Source organism: Dermochelys coriacea, chromosome 6 (genome assembly GCF_009764565.3).
Source record: "Dermochelys coriacea isolate rDerCor1 chromosome 6, rDerCor1.pri.v4, whole genome shotgun sequence".
NCBI classification, from domain to species: domain Eukaryota; kingdom Metazoa; phylum Chordata; order Testudines; family Dermochelyidae; genus Dermochelys; species Dermochelys coriacea.
Genome location: NC_050073.1, coordinates 17365522 through 17381842, shown reverse-complemented (window position 1 = coordinate 17381842; position 16321 = coordinate 17365522). Strand labels below are relative to the sequence as shown.

Here is a 16321-nt window from a genome sequence, read left to right as displayed (position 1 = left end):
TATACTTCCCTGAATGATCAATCATCTTCTTCACCTGAGACCAGTCTCATTCTTGCCACCTTCCCCTCATGGCTGAGTTGTTCCTGTTGTACTTGTTGTCCCTCTTTCTGAATTATCACATCACATTATTATATGAGGGCATTCAGACAGCCTTACAGTCCATATGTCCTGTACAAATACACTCAGATGGCATTCTGGATTAGATTAGAAAGCTAAATTACATTGGAGCTGGGACCATGTTTTCCTGTGTATTTGTACAGCACCTAGCACAATAGAGCCCTAATCCTGCTTGGGACCTTTGGACATTATTAAAATGCAGATAATAGTGTTATGCTGGAAGCTATTAATGGCTGCCAATAATCATAGATCTGGTTAAAACTGATGAGTGTGCTAACAGTCCTTCATTCAGGCTTGATGGAAAGAGCAGTTAGGCCCCTTTATCTAGTGATCACCTGGAACAATAGGAAGCCACTGCCCAAGGTAATAAGCTGCATTAGAAAACCTGAGCAGAGTTAAACCATGTACCTGCAAATAAAGGGGCTAGAAGGGAATTGATTGTTTGCTTGCTTGCAGCTATATGTGACTGTATGTGCGAGAGGTAGAAAACCAAGAGATGCTACAGAGAGAGAAGTAGTGGTGAGTATAACCCTGAAGAAAACCTGTGGTATAGAGCTTCTTATGGTACAGTACTTACTGAAAAGGTAGCTTTGGATTTCTGAGCAGAGACTGTATTTTGTGGTTTGTTTCTCTTTGTTCAGGGAAACAAGTTTGTGCAGATTCTTGTAAATAAACAAAGTTGCACCCAAGAAATACCTGACTCATATCATTAATTTCTCTCAGCAATACCCCCTAATATTGACTAACTGCTTGGGCCACAGAAAGAGTACCAATAATAATGACTGTTTCCCATGTAGGTGCATGGAGCTGGCTTATGAATCTAGCCCATATGACATTATGTATCCATATGTTGTCTCTTGTCTTATACTTACTGTGACAGATATGGCAATTCCCTGCAATATCCTGGACAAACCTTACTGAGTTAAGTTAACCCTTACTGATTTAAGTTTAAATATTTTAGGAATAATCTTAGGAATAAGTTTAAATATCTTAGGAATTGATTGTACTAAAAATGCAAATGTTTATATATTGCTGTGGGATTGTATGTAACTTCTTTAAGGGGGAGACAGGACTAATGTAAAGCTTGGGAAGTGTTACGAGCTTCCAAAGGACTCTCTTGAAACAACAGACCAGACAAGATTTAGGGTTAGTCTACACTGGCAGTGCTTTAACGTGGTTTGTGTGGTCGCGGCAGAGCACTGGGAGAGAGCTCTCTCAGTGCTCTAAAAAACCCACTTCCACGAGGGGCGCAGCTACCAGCATTGGTGCACTGTCTACATTGGCGCTTTACAGCGCGGAAACTTGCTGTGCTCAGAGGGGTGTTTTTTCACACCCCTGAGCGAGAAAGTTGCAGCGCTGTAAAGCGCCAGTGTAGACAACTTTTTAATTTGAGTGCATTTCCTAGGAAATACTTGAGAGGAAGGGGATGCAAAGCTGTGCCTCTTGAGGAGAATCCCATTGTCTGGCTGATTACCTGTCAGTACTCTGACAGGTTTCAGAGTAGCAGCCCTGTTAGTCTGTATTCGCAAAAAGAAAAGAAGGACTTGTTGACCTTCGAGACTAAAAGAAAAGGAGTACTTGTGGCACCTTAGAGACTAACAAATTTATTAGAGCATAAGCTTTCGTGAGCTACAAGGAGTACTTGTGGCACCTTAGAGACTAACAAATTTATTAGAGCATAAGCTTTCGTGAGCTACAGCTCACGAAAGCTTATGCTCTAATAAATTTGTTAGTCTCTAAGGTGCCACAAGTACTCCTTTTCTTTTTGCGAATACAGACTAACACGGCTGCTACTCTGAAACCTGCCATTATGCAAGGCTTAGAGACTAACAAATTTATTTGAACATAAGCTTTCATGAGTTAGAGCTCACTTCATCGGATGAACGAAAGCTTATGCTCAAATAAATTTGTTAGTCTCTAAGGTGCCACAAATACTCCTTTTCTTTTTGTTAGTACTCTGCATGTCAAAGACCCAAATTGGATAAAGGAGTGACTCACAGATTCATGGAGGTGCTTGTTCTGAGCACAGGCCATTGTGAATTTGTAACCACAGGAAAATATCTTGGTGGAGTTTGAAGGATTGACTCCTACCAGAGCCCTTGCTAGAGTTGAGGTGATCTCTGGTAAGCTTATTAGTAGGTGGGTAGCTTCTTTTATTGTTTTTAATATATTTTCTTTGTAATGCTTTTAAACTGAGAATGTGCTTCCTTAGAAAGAGCTGTGTGGTAATTTAACTGAGCAGCTATACTGTTTACTGTCTCAGAGGGAAAAAAAATAAAGCGGACCTTACTTGTCTGACTTTGCTGAACAACGGTGAAGCCTGGGAAAATCCCAGTCAAGAAGCAGAGATACACAGGTCACCACACAAGAGAGAAGGTGGCTGTGGAGCCTAGAGTTGATGGCCAGTATGGATGGATGGCCGTTCTTATGTTCTTATAATGTCAGCAGATAATATCAATGTTTATTTTTAAGCATTTTTATCTATTTAAATTTTCACAATTGGGGAAATTATGGAGGGTCAGACAATAATTATTTAATAACAGTAGACCCTGAAATTCAAAAAGTTACAGCTTTATTATTATTATTATTAAAACAAAAATTGTCAACATCACATGTCAATATATAAAAAGTAAATAATATCCTTAAATCAAACTCTTAAGTTCTCAAGCAGTGGGGTTTTTTTTACTTTGCCTATCTGTAAATTTTGATTATTATTAATAGCAATATGTTTTGTTCATTTGTGTGTGTACAGTGAAATCAATGTTTACTGACATTTAACCAATAAAAATCAAATCTGTCCAAGCCTATTTATACTGCAGCATTTGATTTTTTGTTTGTTTGTGGCCTAAAAAAAAGAGAGAAGTGTGGAGGATGCATGCAAACTATATGGAGTACCAGAATTTTGTTTGCCTCCTAAGTGTTTGGTAAAGAACACAGATGTTGCTGTTTTTTCTCAAGCTCGGAAGAATGCAGGTGACTATAGAGACTGAGACATCATCTCTGAAAGAAGTTCATAGGAGATGTGTGTATTAAAGTAGATAACTTTTTAACTTTGTTGGAACCATTCATTTAAATACATGTAACAGCAACAAAGTGGGGGAAGTTTATGATCTGATCTACACTACAGACCTATACTGGGATAACTATGTCACTCAGGGGTGTGAAAAATCCACACCTCCAAGAAACCAACCTAACTCTTTTCTCTTCTTTGTGGACAGTGCTCTCTCCCCCTGGTGGACAGAATCTTTGTTAAAGTAATACAGTTGCAACTTTTTAAGTTTCAGAGTAGCAGCTGTAAGAAAAGGAGTACTTGTGGCACCTTAGAGACTAACAAATTTATTAGAGCATAAGCTTTCGTGAGCTACAGCTCACTTCATCGGATGCATTTGGTGGAAAAAAGAGGGGAGATTTATATACACACACAGAGAACATGAAACAATGGGTTTATCATACACACTGTAAGGAGAGTGATCACTTTAGATAAGCCATCACCAGCAGCAGGGGGGGGGAAGGAGGAAAACCTTTCATGGTGACAAGCAAGGTAGGCTATTTCCAGCAGTTAACAAGAATATCTGAGGAACAGTGGGGGTGGGGTGGGGGGGAGAAATACCATGGGGAAATAGTTTTACTTTGTGTAATGACTCATCCATTCCCAGTCTCTATTCAAGCCTAAGTTAATTGTATCCAGTTTGCAAATTAATTCCAATTCAGCAGTCTCTCATTGGAGTCTGTTTTTGAAGCTTTTTTGTTGAAGGATAGCCACTCTTAGGTCTGTAATCGAGTGACCAGAGAGATTGAAGTGTTCTCCAACTGGTTTTTGAATGTTATAATTCTTGACGTCTGATTTGTGTCCATTCATTCTTTTACGTAGAGACTGTCCAGTTTGGCCAATGTACATGGCAGAGGGGCATTGCTGGCACATGATGGCATATATCACATTGGTAGATGCGCAGGTGAACGAGCCTCTGATAGTGTGGCTGATGTGATTAGGCCCTATGATGGTATCCCCTGAATAGATATGTGGACAGAGTTGGCAACGGGCTTTGTTGCAAGGATAGGTTCCTGGGTTCTGTTGTGTGGTGTGTGGTTGCTGGTGAGTATTTGCTTCAGATTGGGGGGCTGTCTGTAACCAAGGACTGGCCTGTCTCCCAAGATCTGTGAGAGTGATGGGTCGTCCTTCAGGATAGGTTGTAGATCCTTGATGATGCGTTGGAGAGGTTTTAGTTGGGGGCTGAAGGTGATGGCTAGTGGTGTTCTGTTATTTTCTTTGTTGGGCCTGTCCTGTAGTAGGTGACTTCTGGGTACTCTTCTGGCTCTGTCAATCTGTTTCTTCACTTCAGCAGGTGGGTATTGTAGGAATGAATGATAGAGATCTTGTAGGTGTTTGTCTGAGGGGTTGGAGCAAATGCGGTTATATCGTAGAGCTTGGCTGTAGACAATGGATCATGTGGTATGATCTGGATGAAAGCTAGAGGCATGTAGGTAGGAATAGCGGTCAGTAGGTTTCCGATATAGGATGGTGTTTGAGACCATCGCTTATTAGCACCGTAGTGTCCAGGAGGTGGATGTCTTGTGTGGACTGATCCAGGCTGAGATTGATGGTGGGATGGAAATTGTTGAAATCGTGGTGGAATTCCTCAAGGGCTTCTTTTCCATGGGTCCAGATGATGATGATGTCATCAATGTAGCGTAAGTAGAGTAGGGGCATTAGGGGACGAGAGCTGAGGAAGCGTTGTTCTAAGTCAGCCATAAAAATGTTGGCATACTGTGGGGCCATGCGGGTACCCATCGCAGTGCCGCTGATTTGAAGGTATACATTGTCCCCAAATGTGAAATAGTTATGGGCGAGGACAAAGTCACAAAGTTCAGCAGCTGTGTTAGTCTGTATCCCCAGAAAGAAAAGGAGTACTTGTGGCACCTTAAAGACTATAAAAAATTTATTTGAGCATATGCTCAAATACACTTTTTAAGTGTAAACATGCCCTGTATAAGGCCTGGTAGACTTACTACCTAGCACAGGGGTTCTCAAACTGAGGGTCGAAACCCCTGATGGGGTTGTGAGGTTATTACATGGGGGGGTCGTGAACTGTCAGCCTCCAGCCCAAACCCCGCTTTGCCTCCAGCATTTATAATGGTGTTAAATATATAAGAAAGTGTGTTTTATGTATAAGGGGGGTTGCACTCAGAGGCTTGGTATATGAAAGGGGTCACCAGTACAAAAGTCTGAGAACCCCTGACCTAGCAACTTTTGTTTAAAAATTACGTGGGAGTACTCTAAATACTATTTACAATGTTTTTGTGTGTGCTAATATTTGTTCACTACGGAATTGTACACCACTCACTGATTGGAAATTGTAACAGCTGCATGCCATTCACTCTTTCTGAAAAGGCATAACCCTGACTTGTGCTGCAGTACAGAGTGAAGCTGAAGTAGATGAAAAGGGGGATCGTAAGCAATTGGAGTAGGTCTACACGGACAATAATGAAATGCCTGCTGGTCCATGTTAACTGACTCTGGCTCCCCAGCTCCGGCTCTAAGTTGCAGTGTAGCTGTTCCCGCTAGGACTGGAGCTCGGGCTCTGGGACCTTACACTTCAGTATAATCACTGGCAGAAAGGAGGAGGAAGATGCAAAGCCATTGCTAGCTAAATCGGTTGGGTTTGGAAGTGTAATTCCAGTGGTACTACCCCTCCCCTCCCATAAATATAAACAAATCTCCCCCCCACCACCACGTGTGTGCGCGTGTGTGGCTTTAGGAGTGGGGCGAGCCAACAGGTCCGTGCACCAGTGTGGCTGCACATGTGGCCAAGTGTAAGGGGATTGTTGCCCCCTTAGTAACATTCAGTGGGGTGTTTTGGTTGGCTAGTTCCCAGTACTAAAAGGGGAAGAGTCTATGGGAAATCAGGACCCCGAGACTGACAGCCCCCAGGAACAATGGGGAAAGGCCAGTGTTCCAGGTCAGCCTGAATGACAGGGCAGGCAGGCTAATAAGGGAGTCAGGAGGCCAGGAAGGTCCTGTCCTCCCTGTGAGCTGGATTTGCCTGGGTCAGACAGAGTGGGGCCGAGCTAAGGAGACGGCAGGGGCCCACGTTAAGCTCGGGGGCAGAGCTGTGCCAGATGCAGAGGGGTCAGAAAAGCAGCCCAGAGAGAGCAGACCCTGTCCTGGGAGCAGAGCTGCAGTCCCAAAGTTAGAGGCACAGCCCAGAGAGAGCAGACTTGCTCTGGGAGCAGAGCTGCAACAACAAGAGCCAGAGGGGCCAGAAAAGCAGCCCAGGAAGCAGGTCAGTGCTGGGAGCAGAGTCACAGAAGCAGCCTGCAGAGAAGACCTGTCCTGGGAGCAGAGCTGTAGCAACCAGAGGCAGAGGGGCCAAAGAAACAGCCCAGGGAGCTGGAGGCAGAGCAGCAGCAGCAGCACTGCGGAGACAGTGGTGGAGCTGGGGCTGGAGCAGTCTGGAGCTGGGTGCGGTGAGCAGCTGGGGAAACCGAGGGGGATCCTGGGCAGCAGGCCCGGCACAGGGAGACGCCTCGGCCAAGGGGCTCTGCAGGCCAGACTTGGATCGTAACCCGGACAGGGCGGGGGCGACACTGGGCAGAAGGCTCCTACCACTTAGTGCCTGAGAGCGTGTGGCCACCACCAGAGCAAGCGTCCAACCCACAGCATCCCTGCAGCACAGCCAGGGCCGGAGAAGAAGGCCTGGGACTTGCAAGGAACAGACTGTGAACTGCCCGGACGGTCCAGAGACAGTTTGTGATGTTCCCTGCCGCAGAGCGGGCTGATGCATTTCCTTTGACCTTTTCCCTTGCTCTTTTTAAAATTAATTGTTGATTAAATAACTTGCATTTGCTTTAACTTGTATGTAATGGTCAGAGAAGTGCCCAGTGCAGAGAGAGGACCCCGGAGTGGGGACACCCTAGCCCCTGTCCTACGTGACCACAGCAGGGTTGGGGGTCGAGCCCCCCAGGAAGCCTGGGCCCAGCCTTGGCGGGGTTAGGAGGACTCTGGCAGACAGGAGAGGGGAAGGGGAGGCCTCAAGGGCAGAGGCCAGGGGGCAAAGGAAGGGGGAGCCGGGGTAGTGCAGAAGCCAGGAAAGTTCCCCCCAGAGCGGGACTATTCCCCCGCCGACACGAGCAAAGCTGCCTGGTTCCCGCTTCCGCGAGCAGCCGCCGCCGCCAGGCGCACGGGTGCCTAGACCAGCCGGGAGGGGCGGGGCCCCGGGCCGCTCCACCCTGGGCTGCCGCTCGTGCCCCCTCCCACGGCCCCCCGGACTGTCCCTTTAAGAGCGGGGCGGGCTCGAGCTCGAGCTCGCGGCGCCGCGGGGGGGGCCCCGGCCCCACTAGCCCGGGTAAGAGCCGCGCGCGGCCCCGCTGCCTGCGACCACGTGGGGCTAAGAGGAGCCCGCGGGCCGCTCCCGGGGCGGGAACCGGCCGCTCCGCGCCGCCTCCCAACTTCGACCAAGTGCGCGGGCTGGCGGAAGCGGGGCTGGCGGCAGCCCCGGAGCAGGAGCCTGCTCCGCTGCCCCAGGCAGAGGCGGGGTGAGGTGGGGCGGTGTTAACCCCCTGCCCCCCCCGGGCTCGGGCTTTGCCCCCGGTCCCCGCAGCTGCAGCCTGGCCGGGCCGCTCGGGGTACAAGGGCCCCGTTGTCGGCCGCTGGGCGTTTCCTGAGTCCGCGGAGCAGATGGGGGCCCGTCCCTTCCCGCCCTGCTGTGGCTGAGCGGGTTGAGTTCCCTCCCTCCGAAAGGTCCTTTCCCTCTCCCAGCAGCCCGCGTCCCCCCCGGCGCTGGGTGCTGCTCCCTCAAGAACCCATCGCTGCAGCTTCTGGGCTTGCCGGGGTGTTCCCCACAGCGCTATGGGGCTAAACTCCCCATGGCTGGGGACCTTGCCTAGGGGAGGCAGCACAGTGGGTGGCGCACTAGACTGGGGCTCCGGAGAGCCACATTCTGTTCCTGGCTCTGCCATTGGCCTGCCAGATGATCTTGGGCAAGCTGCTTCCTTCCCTGTGCCTCACTTTCCCCTTCTGTAAAATGAGGCTAATGGTACTGCCCTCCTTTGAAATTTAGGCCTTAACATTAACACCAACACCTGTGTAGCTGCTAGCAAAGCAGAATGACTAATTGCATTTTGCATTCAAATCGCACTGGTATATCAGTGGTTTTCAACCTGTGGCCCATGCAACTCAGTGGGGGGGGGGGCTGCAAACTGTCTAAAATTTCAAACATGGTCTGCACCTCCTTTTGTAGGGGTTTGCAAATAAAACAAAGGTTGAAAACCAGTGGTATAGATGACTACACAAGGTGAAGGGGGCAATGGAGAATTTATCCCACATTGGCCTTTCCCTCTTCTCCCATCATGCAGAAGGCTGTGTGTGCTTCCCCCATGGCACTCCCCGTCCCAGCTAGTGCATAAGTGTGATGTAATTTTTTTTTCTTTTCATTACATCACTGCGTAGTTACATCACAAGTTTTTTTCCTTAGTCCTTGTGCTGATGTGAGCCAACTCGTCTCTGCTTTCTCTTCTCTGCAGTTTCATCCCGTTGCTCCTAATTACACAACCGTCAGTATGGCCTGCTGGATCAAGTGCTGGCCTAGGAACCCAGGTCTCTCGGCTTCACCTTTGGCCTGCTGGGTGACCTTGGGCAAGTTGCTTTGCCTCTCTGTGCCTTTGTTTCCCTGTCTATAAAATGGGAATATGATACTGATCTCCTTTGTAAGGCACTTTGAGACTTACTGATGAAAGGTGCTATAGAAGAACTAGGTATTATTGTCCTAAGCAAGCCTTCTCCTTTGATTACACCCTTTAAATTCCTGGAGATGACTCTGTTTTCTGGCTAGATGGAGGAAGTGCGCCAAGGTGGCTGTTCCACCTCATTGCTATACCTAGCACATAGCTGATCAACCACTGCTAGCAGCAAAGATCTCCAATGGCCGGTGATGAGATGCTAGATGGGGAGGGCTCTGAGTTACTACAGAGAGTTCTTTCTCCGATGTCTGGCTGGTGGGTCTTGTCCACATGCTCGGGGTCTAATTGATCACCATATTTGGGGTCAGGAAGGAATTTTCCCCGAGTCAGATTGGCAGAGATCCTGTGGGGGCTTCACCTTTTTCTGCAGCATGGGGCACAGTCATTTGCTGGTTTAAATGAGTGTAGATGGTGGATTCTCTGTAACTTGAAGTCTTCTAAATCATGATTTGAGGACTTCAGTAACTCAGCCAGAGTTCAGGGTTCTATTATAGGAGTGGGCGGGTGAGATTCTGGGGCCTTTGATGTGCAGGAGGTCAGACTAGATGATCATGATGGTCCCTTCCGGCCTCAAAGTCTATACCAACTGCCCATAAAATCTGTAGTGACATACTGTATGTACAATCCCCATGCATCTTATTATGGTTGGAAGATGCTATTTACAAGCTTCTTCTAGCTAGGCTGTGCAGGGGCAGTAGGGCTTCACTGTGTGCTCATGTTCCCTTTTAGAGCCTCCTTTCTTGTCTTCACGGCTGCCTTGTGATGCTGCCAGTGCCTGCCTGCCTGGCAAGTCAAAACATGCTCTGGCCCCAGTGGACTAACAGCAGAAGATGGCAGAGCTGCCGGAGGTTGGGGAGGCTTTGGGGGAGGGCAGTTTGGTGACTGCCGCACTTGAGGGCTGCCGACTTGCAGGCAACAGGCTGAACCTGGATGTGTACCCCAACGGCTGTCACCAGTTCCTCAAGCTGTTTGAGAAACAAAGGGAAGAGGTGGCCCAGGTGGAATTCCTACGGCTGAACTGCAACGAGGCCCTCATAGACTCCACGCTGGGCAGCCTTCCTGTCCTGAAGTGCCTGAAGTCCCTGGTGCTCAAAGGTAAGACATGGAGAAGTATCCCTGCCCATTCGTCCAGGCTTGGCTCTTTTTCTCTGCTCCTACAGGATGGATGCGCTTTATGGTTTCCATTGTGCACTAGAGCTCCTTGCAGCGGCTTTGGGTCCGTTAGCCTTACAGGGAGCAGCAAGCAGATTGAGCAGGATCCAGCGTAGGGGCTGTTATTACCATCCTTTGTTTCCACAGCTACTGGGGGACCAGTTTCCTCACTTGATTCAGTCTGACAGATGCAGCCTTTTATTTGAATGTCACTTGAATGGAGACTGGGTTGGATCTTCAGTTGTGGAGAATCTGAAATAATTTTTGGTGATTATTTCCCCCCTCATGAGATGTAATGATTCCTTTCACTGCATTTCATTCTGGTGTAGCTTTCTGAACAGACCCTCATCCTGTGCCTTGCAGCACAGGCTGGGAACATGGTTTGAGAATGAACAGCAAAGATGTTAACTTATCAGGAGCACAAAAAGTATTGCAGTGGATATGCCTAAGGCTTGCAGTCAATGGCATGATGACATTCAATAAATACCTGTTGACCATTGTATTGCTTCTTTGGCTTCCTAGTTTTTGTATGCTAAGAGGCTGTGACTACGAATGATGTGTTTTTAGTTATCTTGGAAAAATGTTGAACCACCCAGTCTTCTGTGAGGAACTGTGTGTGCACGTTAGGGAGGAAGGATGGTCCAGTGGCTAGGACACTAACCTGAGAGTCAGGAGACCTGGTTCATTTCCCCTGCTCCACCAGAATGTGACCTTAGGAAAATATCTCTGGCCCAGATCCACAAAGTTGTTTGAAATCAAGGGAAGTCAGCAGAAGTCTAAATATCTTTGTGGATCTGGGCCTCAGTTCCCCCATCTGTAGAATGGACATATTAATACTTCCCTACCTCCATAGAGTCATGCTGTGAAGTGCTCAGATACTCTGAGTTTCCTGAAGTGGGAAAAACTTGATTCACTAAGAATTCCTTATTTAAGCCCTAATCCAGGGTTTCTCAAATATTAATCTTTCTTCTGTTGTACAACAAAAAAAAAAATCCAGTGGTATCCTCTAATGTAAGCATTTAAAATTGCACTGCAGGAGGGTGGTAAGTAGGAGGGAGGGAGGATACCGGTACATTTATGGAAGTGTGAATTTAAATCATGTGGCTGCCACATTTATTTTTTCCATATGGGTCACTTGTCCTGGTAGTCTCAAGCAAGCTAGAAATCCTTTGAATATGCTGGATTTATTATTTGGAGCCAGACTTGCCCGTAAATACCTGAGCACACATCCCATCAAAAAAGTTAGAGATGGGGAAAGCTATTAGACCCATGCAGTCCCCCTCCCTGCCAGTGTGGGTTATTATTGATGTGCTGCTGTCCAGGCTAGTTTTAAAAGTCCCAAGCAGTGAAGCTTCTATCATTTCCCTTGGGGAAACTGTGCCACAGCCAAATATGCCTTCCTCTCAGGGAAATTTCCCCATCTTCAGCTAAAATTGTCTTTCATAAGTGCGTCCTGTAATTCCTAGTTCTCCTTCTCCCACTGTGTACCAGATAAGTCTCTCCTCTCCTCTTCAGCTGTTAACACACCAAAGTTTTAGGTGGCAGAGGTCCAGGGATCAGATTGGACTGAAAAAAAGATGAGACTGTGCTAAAACAGACCCCTTGTACATACACCCCGCTCCACAGAACCACACACAATATAGAGCCCTCCACAGTTGATGCAGCCCATTTTACAGATGGAGAAACTGAGACACAGGGAGGTGAAGTCATACAGGTGATTCAACCAGTGACAGTGCTGGGAATAGAACCCAGGTCTCCTGAACAACACTTTAGTGCACTAGCCATTAGGCCATGCTATACACCTTACTCTTATAATCTGTGTGCATGCACCAATCCCTCCAGCCTCCTGTTAACATTGTCTGAACTTCAAATTTGCCATGCTGTTGATTTCAGAGGGAGCTGTGCGTGCCTATCTGAGGCTAGCTTATGTAACATGGACTCCTTTCTCTCTGCTTTTCTTTGCCCCCAGGTGGGCATGCCAAGGATGAATATGGTGCTTGTCAACAGGGTTCCCTGACAACCTTGCCACAAGATTTTGGGAGTCTACTATGTCTCACACATCTGGATCTCAGCTTTAATAGCTTCTCCAGGTTGCCCAGCTGCATCACTGACCTTCTCAGCCTCCGTGTGCTCTTGGTGTGCCACAACAGCCTGGTGGGGCTGCCCGAAGACTTCGGCCGGCTCAGTAAACTGACTTTCTTCTCTGCCATGAAAAACCAGCTCCGGGATCTGCCACGGAGCATTGGGGAGCTGGCAGAGCTGCAGAGACTGGACCTGTCTGAAAATGCTCTGCAATCGCTTCCCAACGAGATCGGGAGTCTGTATAACTGCATGGAGCTGGATCTCTCAGGGAATCAATTGGTGGGCGTCCCCGACTCTCTTGGTAAGAGGTGCACCCAGAAGAAAGAGAGAATGAGTGTCCCTAGCTCCTGACAGGGAATGGGTGGGTTTTAGGGGGTCTTTGAACAGGAAGACACGTAAAACCTAAATGGGATTTAGATGTCAGTCACTGCCCCCCTTACTTCATCACCCCCAAGCAGGGCTGTGGATTGGGAGGTATCTTTTACACGACTTGCTAGGAGCAGGATGTTGTCTATATAGAGTCCCATCAATTTAGTCAGTGAGCAAACCAGGCACTTTGAAGATCCAGAAGACTCTGGGCCAGATCCTGAGTTGCTACAAATCAGGATAACGCCATTGCCTTCAAACTGACATAAACCAGTTGAGGATCCAGCCCTTTGGCTGGCTGGGGCACTGGCTCCTGACAGGATCCCAGCGTCTTTGTAGTTGCTGATGCAAGGCAATGCCCCGAGGACTAATGAGGATGATGGGTTGTTCTGTTTTAAATGACATCTGCATTGAGTCCAGACCACTCCAGAGAGCCATTCAGTGCTGGACTCTCAGATCTCAAACCTGTATTCTGAATGGGGCTATTTCCACAGCTTTGATTTTTGTATTACTATGCCCAGGTTTCTACCATGATTGTTACATTGCCGTAGCATGTCGAAGCCCCAGGCATGGACTGGAATCCCATTGTGCTAGGCACTGTACAAACAGAACAAAAGGACAGTCCCTGTCCCAAAGAACTTACTGCTCTCCCAACCTGCTAATTCTCTGAACCCACAGTCTTTGTGCCCCTCTCATGATTTAAATATATCCATAATTTGTGTGTGTGTTTGGTGGTCTGGTGCAGGCAGGCTGGGGTGGCGCTCTGGGTGCTTGCTAAGGGGAATTGGGGAAGTATGTGTATGTTGGTGGTGGTTAGAATCACTACTCATGTATTGACTGGGGGGGGGCAATTTTTCTTCTTGTTCTAACTTGCAGCCAATTTGCGATCTCTGCAGCAGCTGCGCCTTCACAGCAATCTCCTGGTGACTGTCCCTGCATCCCTCGCCAGCCTCCCCAACTTGTCCAGGCTTGACTTGCAGAACAACAGGCTACGCTCCATCCCCCCTGAGATCCAGAGCTCTCCCTTCGTGCACCTGCGGGGCAATCCTTTAGGAGAACCTGAGATCCCCCTGCAATCTGGTAATTACGTCTCATTGGCTTGACTGCATCTCGGACAGCTGCTCCCAGGCTCTAGCAAGCGTCACAAGCTGGTGTGTGAATGTGATTGTTGGAGATGAGGGGGAGAAAATGGATCTTTATTGATATGGCATCATTACAGATGTATCTTGCACTGCACGGACTCATGGAAGGGTGAGCCCCTCGCCCAGAGAGTTTACAATCTACATTCAATGTGGGCTTCGTTGTACTAGAGGGTGTGTAAGGGAGAGGACGGCTATCCAGAAGTTCCTACACTAGGTTGCCTGTGTCTTCAATTACAGGCTGTGCTAGTTCTGTGGGAGAGATTCTCATTTTTTGAGTCAGTTCTAAGGTGTTTTTAAAAAAAAAAAAAAAAAAAATCTCTGGAGATGCTTTTGCTCAGCGTGATCATTGGAAAGGTCTTGCTGGTGATGTAGAGGTGGGGTTGTGGGGGAGTCAGTGGGCAAAATGAAGTTGGCCTCTTGGGAAAGTCCTCTGACTGCAAGCAAAAAGATCCCAAAAAGCATCTGCTATTTAGATCATAAAGAGGCAGAGGTAGTGAAGAGTCAGCGATGACAGTACAGCCAGGGCAATAGCTGCTAAGTGCACGAAAAGAAATGCATCAAAAGTTCACTGACCTCTCTGTCCTCCCATGGAACCTGATCCAAAGCCCATGGGGGGGGGTGGATATGGAAAATCTCTCACTGACTTCACTGGAATTTGGATCCAGCCTGTGATGAGCACAGTGTTGCAAGAGGAATGTTCCTTTTATCACCTGCACCCCTCAAATCAATGGAATGTCTGCCTCCAGTCTGCCTGCTCCCACCCCTGTTCACGTCTCTTCTTCTGATTCACTGCAGATGAATCCAGCTCAGGAGAGCTAGGAAGAGTATTCCTTGTACCCAGTGATGACAGGTATTTCACGCAGTGTCTTTATTGTTTTTGTTACTATTTATTATTTTGTATTGCAGTAGCACGTAGATGCCCCAGTCAAGATTAGGGTCTCATTGTGCTAGGTGCTGTACATACACATTAGGGGGTAGTCTCTGCCCAAATTGTTTCCAGTCCAAATAGACAAGTCAGAGTTTTACTCCATTACATGCAGGGAGTTTGTCTTGCCAGTCACAAGATGCAGAAAAGCAAAAGTTTAATGGTGTGTGACGTCATTGGAAGACAAGGTGGGTGAGGCAATATCTTTTATTGGACCAGCGTCTGTGGGTGATAGCAACAAGCTTTCACGCTACACAGAGCTCTTCCTCGGGTCTGGGGAGTGTCACAGCTCCATACAAGATGGAACAGATAGTGTGGTGTGGGTGTGTTGTGTTTTTTTTTTTTTTTTTAAAAGCAAAAGTAGTTAGCGCATAGTCTAAGGGACCAGTCAAGTTAAAGTGGCCCATTAACACCCCTATAGTCATAGGCTAAAAAGGGGGGTTAGTGCATTACAGGTTAAGCTGATCCAATAAAAGAGATGCCCTCACCCACTTTGTGTCTCTGATATCCTGGGACACACACAGCTACAGCAACACTATATACACCAATACGAGTCATTGCAAGATGTCATTCACACATAGCTTTTTTTTTCAAAAGCTTTACTGTGACCCCCGATGGCTGCAAAGTCATCCTGGCCTGCGGCATCCAGTTTTACTTCCCCCCGGGTGCTGCCACCTCCTCAGTAACGATCCATTTCCAAACGCTCTCACCTGACCCACGGTGGGTGAAACTGAGGCACCATGACATCCTGCTGAGTGAAGTCCTGGAGCTGCGGCCTCATGGGGTTGAGTTCCAGCAGGTAAACGCATGTGAGGGGCAGGATGGGGCTGGGCAGAACTCTGTGTTATAGCCCATCGTGGGTTCATATGTGCAAATATGACTGGCCAGAAAATCCTTGTTTGAGGCCTGAAAGGATCATGTCTTGGGGCTGTGTATTGACTGCTGGGATCCCTGAACCACAAATCCCTGCTTGCAAATAGCCCTGGGGATCAAACTTGAAAGGGATTCTCAGCACCAGGGCAAATACCCAAAAGGGCCGTGCCTTCTCCCCTGGCAGCATGCTGTCTCCACACCTTCCCCATCCCTTCTGCCATAATGCAGGCTGAATGAGAACCTCCTTCCTCCCAGCTCATAAACCCCTCCTAGAGGGAGAGCCAGCCCCTGGGGGTGACCGCTGTCTGCCAGAAACAGGACTCGTGCCCCATTGATGGACACTTACATGAGTAGCCCAATGAAGCCAGTCATGGCCAACAGAAGCTCACTGGCCTCTTTGGGAGGCCATTGCACAACACCCCCACCTAAGCATTGTCTGGAGCATAGCCAGGGAACTGGAAGCAGCGGTTCTGGCTGACTCCGGGGCTGGTGGGCTGCAGGAGAGATCAGTTTTCATAACCACCCCCCACTCTCTGCCTAAAATCTGCCTGTGGTGAATTGTGCTTACCCCTGTGAGCATCCCCCAGTGTCTGGGCATGGTGTTGCTGCTCTCGTCAGCTCCCAGTACCCCCAGCAGGCTGTCAGTCTATCTCTGTGGGTCTTCTGTGGCTTGGTTGGGTCACCCAGCTCAGACCCCTTCTGGGGTACAGCCAACTTGGATAGAAGCAGTCCCTTGCCCTTCAGGGCCAATCAGAAATCAAATGGTTTCTTACCCTTCTGGGGCTTAATTTGCTCCCCAGCATTAAATCAGCAGGGTTCTTCCTGAGCTCCAGCCGCAGATTTGTGGCCAGCAATGGGCCCTGGCCCAGCGTGGTTCCTTTGTCTGTAGCCTAGGGAGCATCTCTCCTCACGCCACCGGCTCCAGCCA

At 48.2% G+C, this 16321-nt stretch overlaps 1 protein-coding gene across 6 annotated transcripts in view; it reads left to right on the top strand.

Annotated features, from left to right (window-relative positions):
• The first annotated feature begins 477 nt into the window (after positions 1 to 477).
• Positions 478 to 16321, top strand: part of PIDD1 (p53-induced death domain protein 1) — a 35899-nt gene continuing 20055 nt past the window's right edge. For 2 of the 6 annotated variants that reach the window (XM_038407395.2, XM_043516566.1), the window contains exons 1-6: positions 7373 to 7460; positions 9583 to 9948; positions 11975 to 12388; positions 13330 to 13533; positions 14391 to 14445; positions 15118 to 15319. In XM_038407395.2, the coding sequence (XP_038263323.1) occupies positions 9684 to 9948; positions 11975 to 12388; positions 13330 to 13533; positions 14391 to 14445; positions 15118 to 15319 (1140 nt within the window). In that variant the 5' untranslated portion in view covers positions 7373 to 7460; positions 9583 to 9683. Of the gene's footprint in view, positions 637 to 7372; positions 7461 to 7814; positions 7833 to 8795; positions 8869 to 8931; positions 9109 to 9582; positions 9949 to 11974; positions 12389 to 13329; positions 13534 to 14390; positions 14446 to 15117; positions 15320 to 16321 lie in introns of those variants that run through there. The other 4 variants (XM_038407393.2, XM_043516564.1, XM_043516563.1 and 1 more) reach the window with 4 other exon arrangements.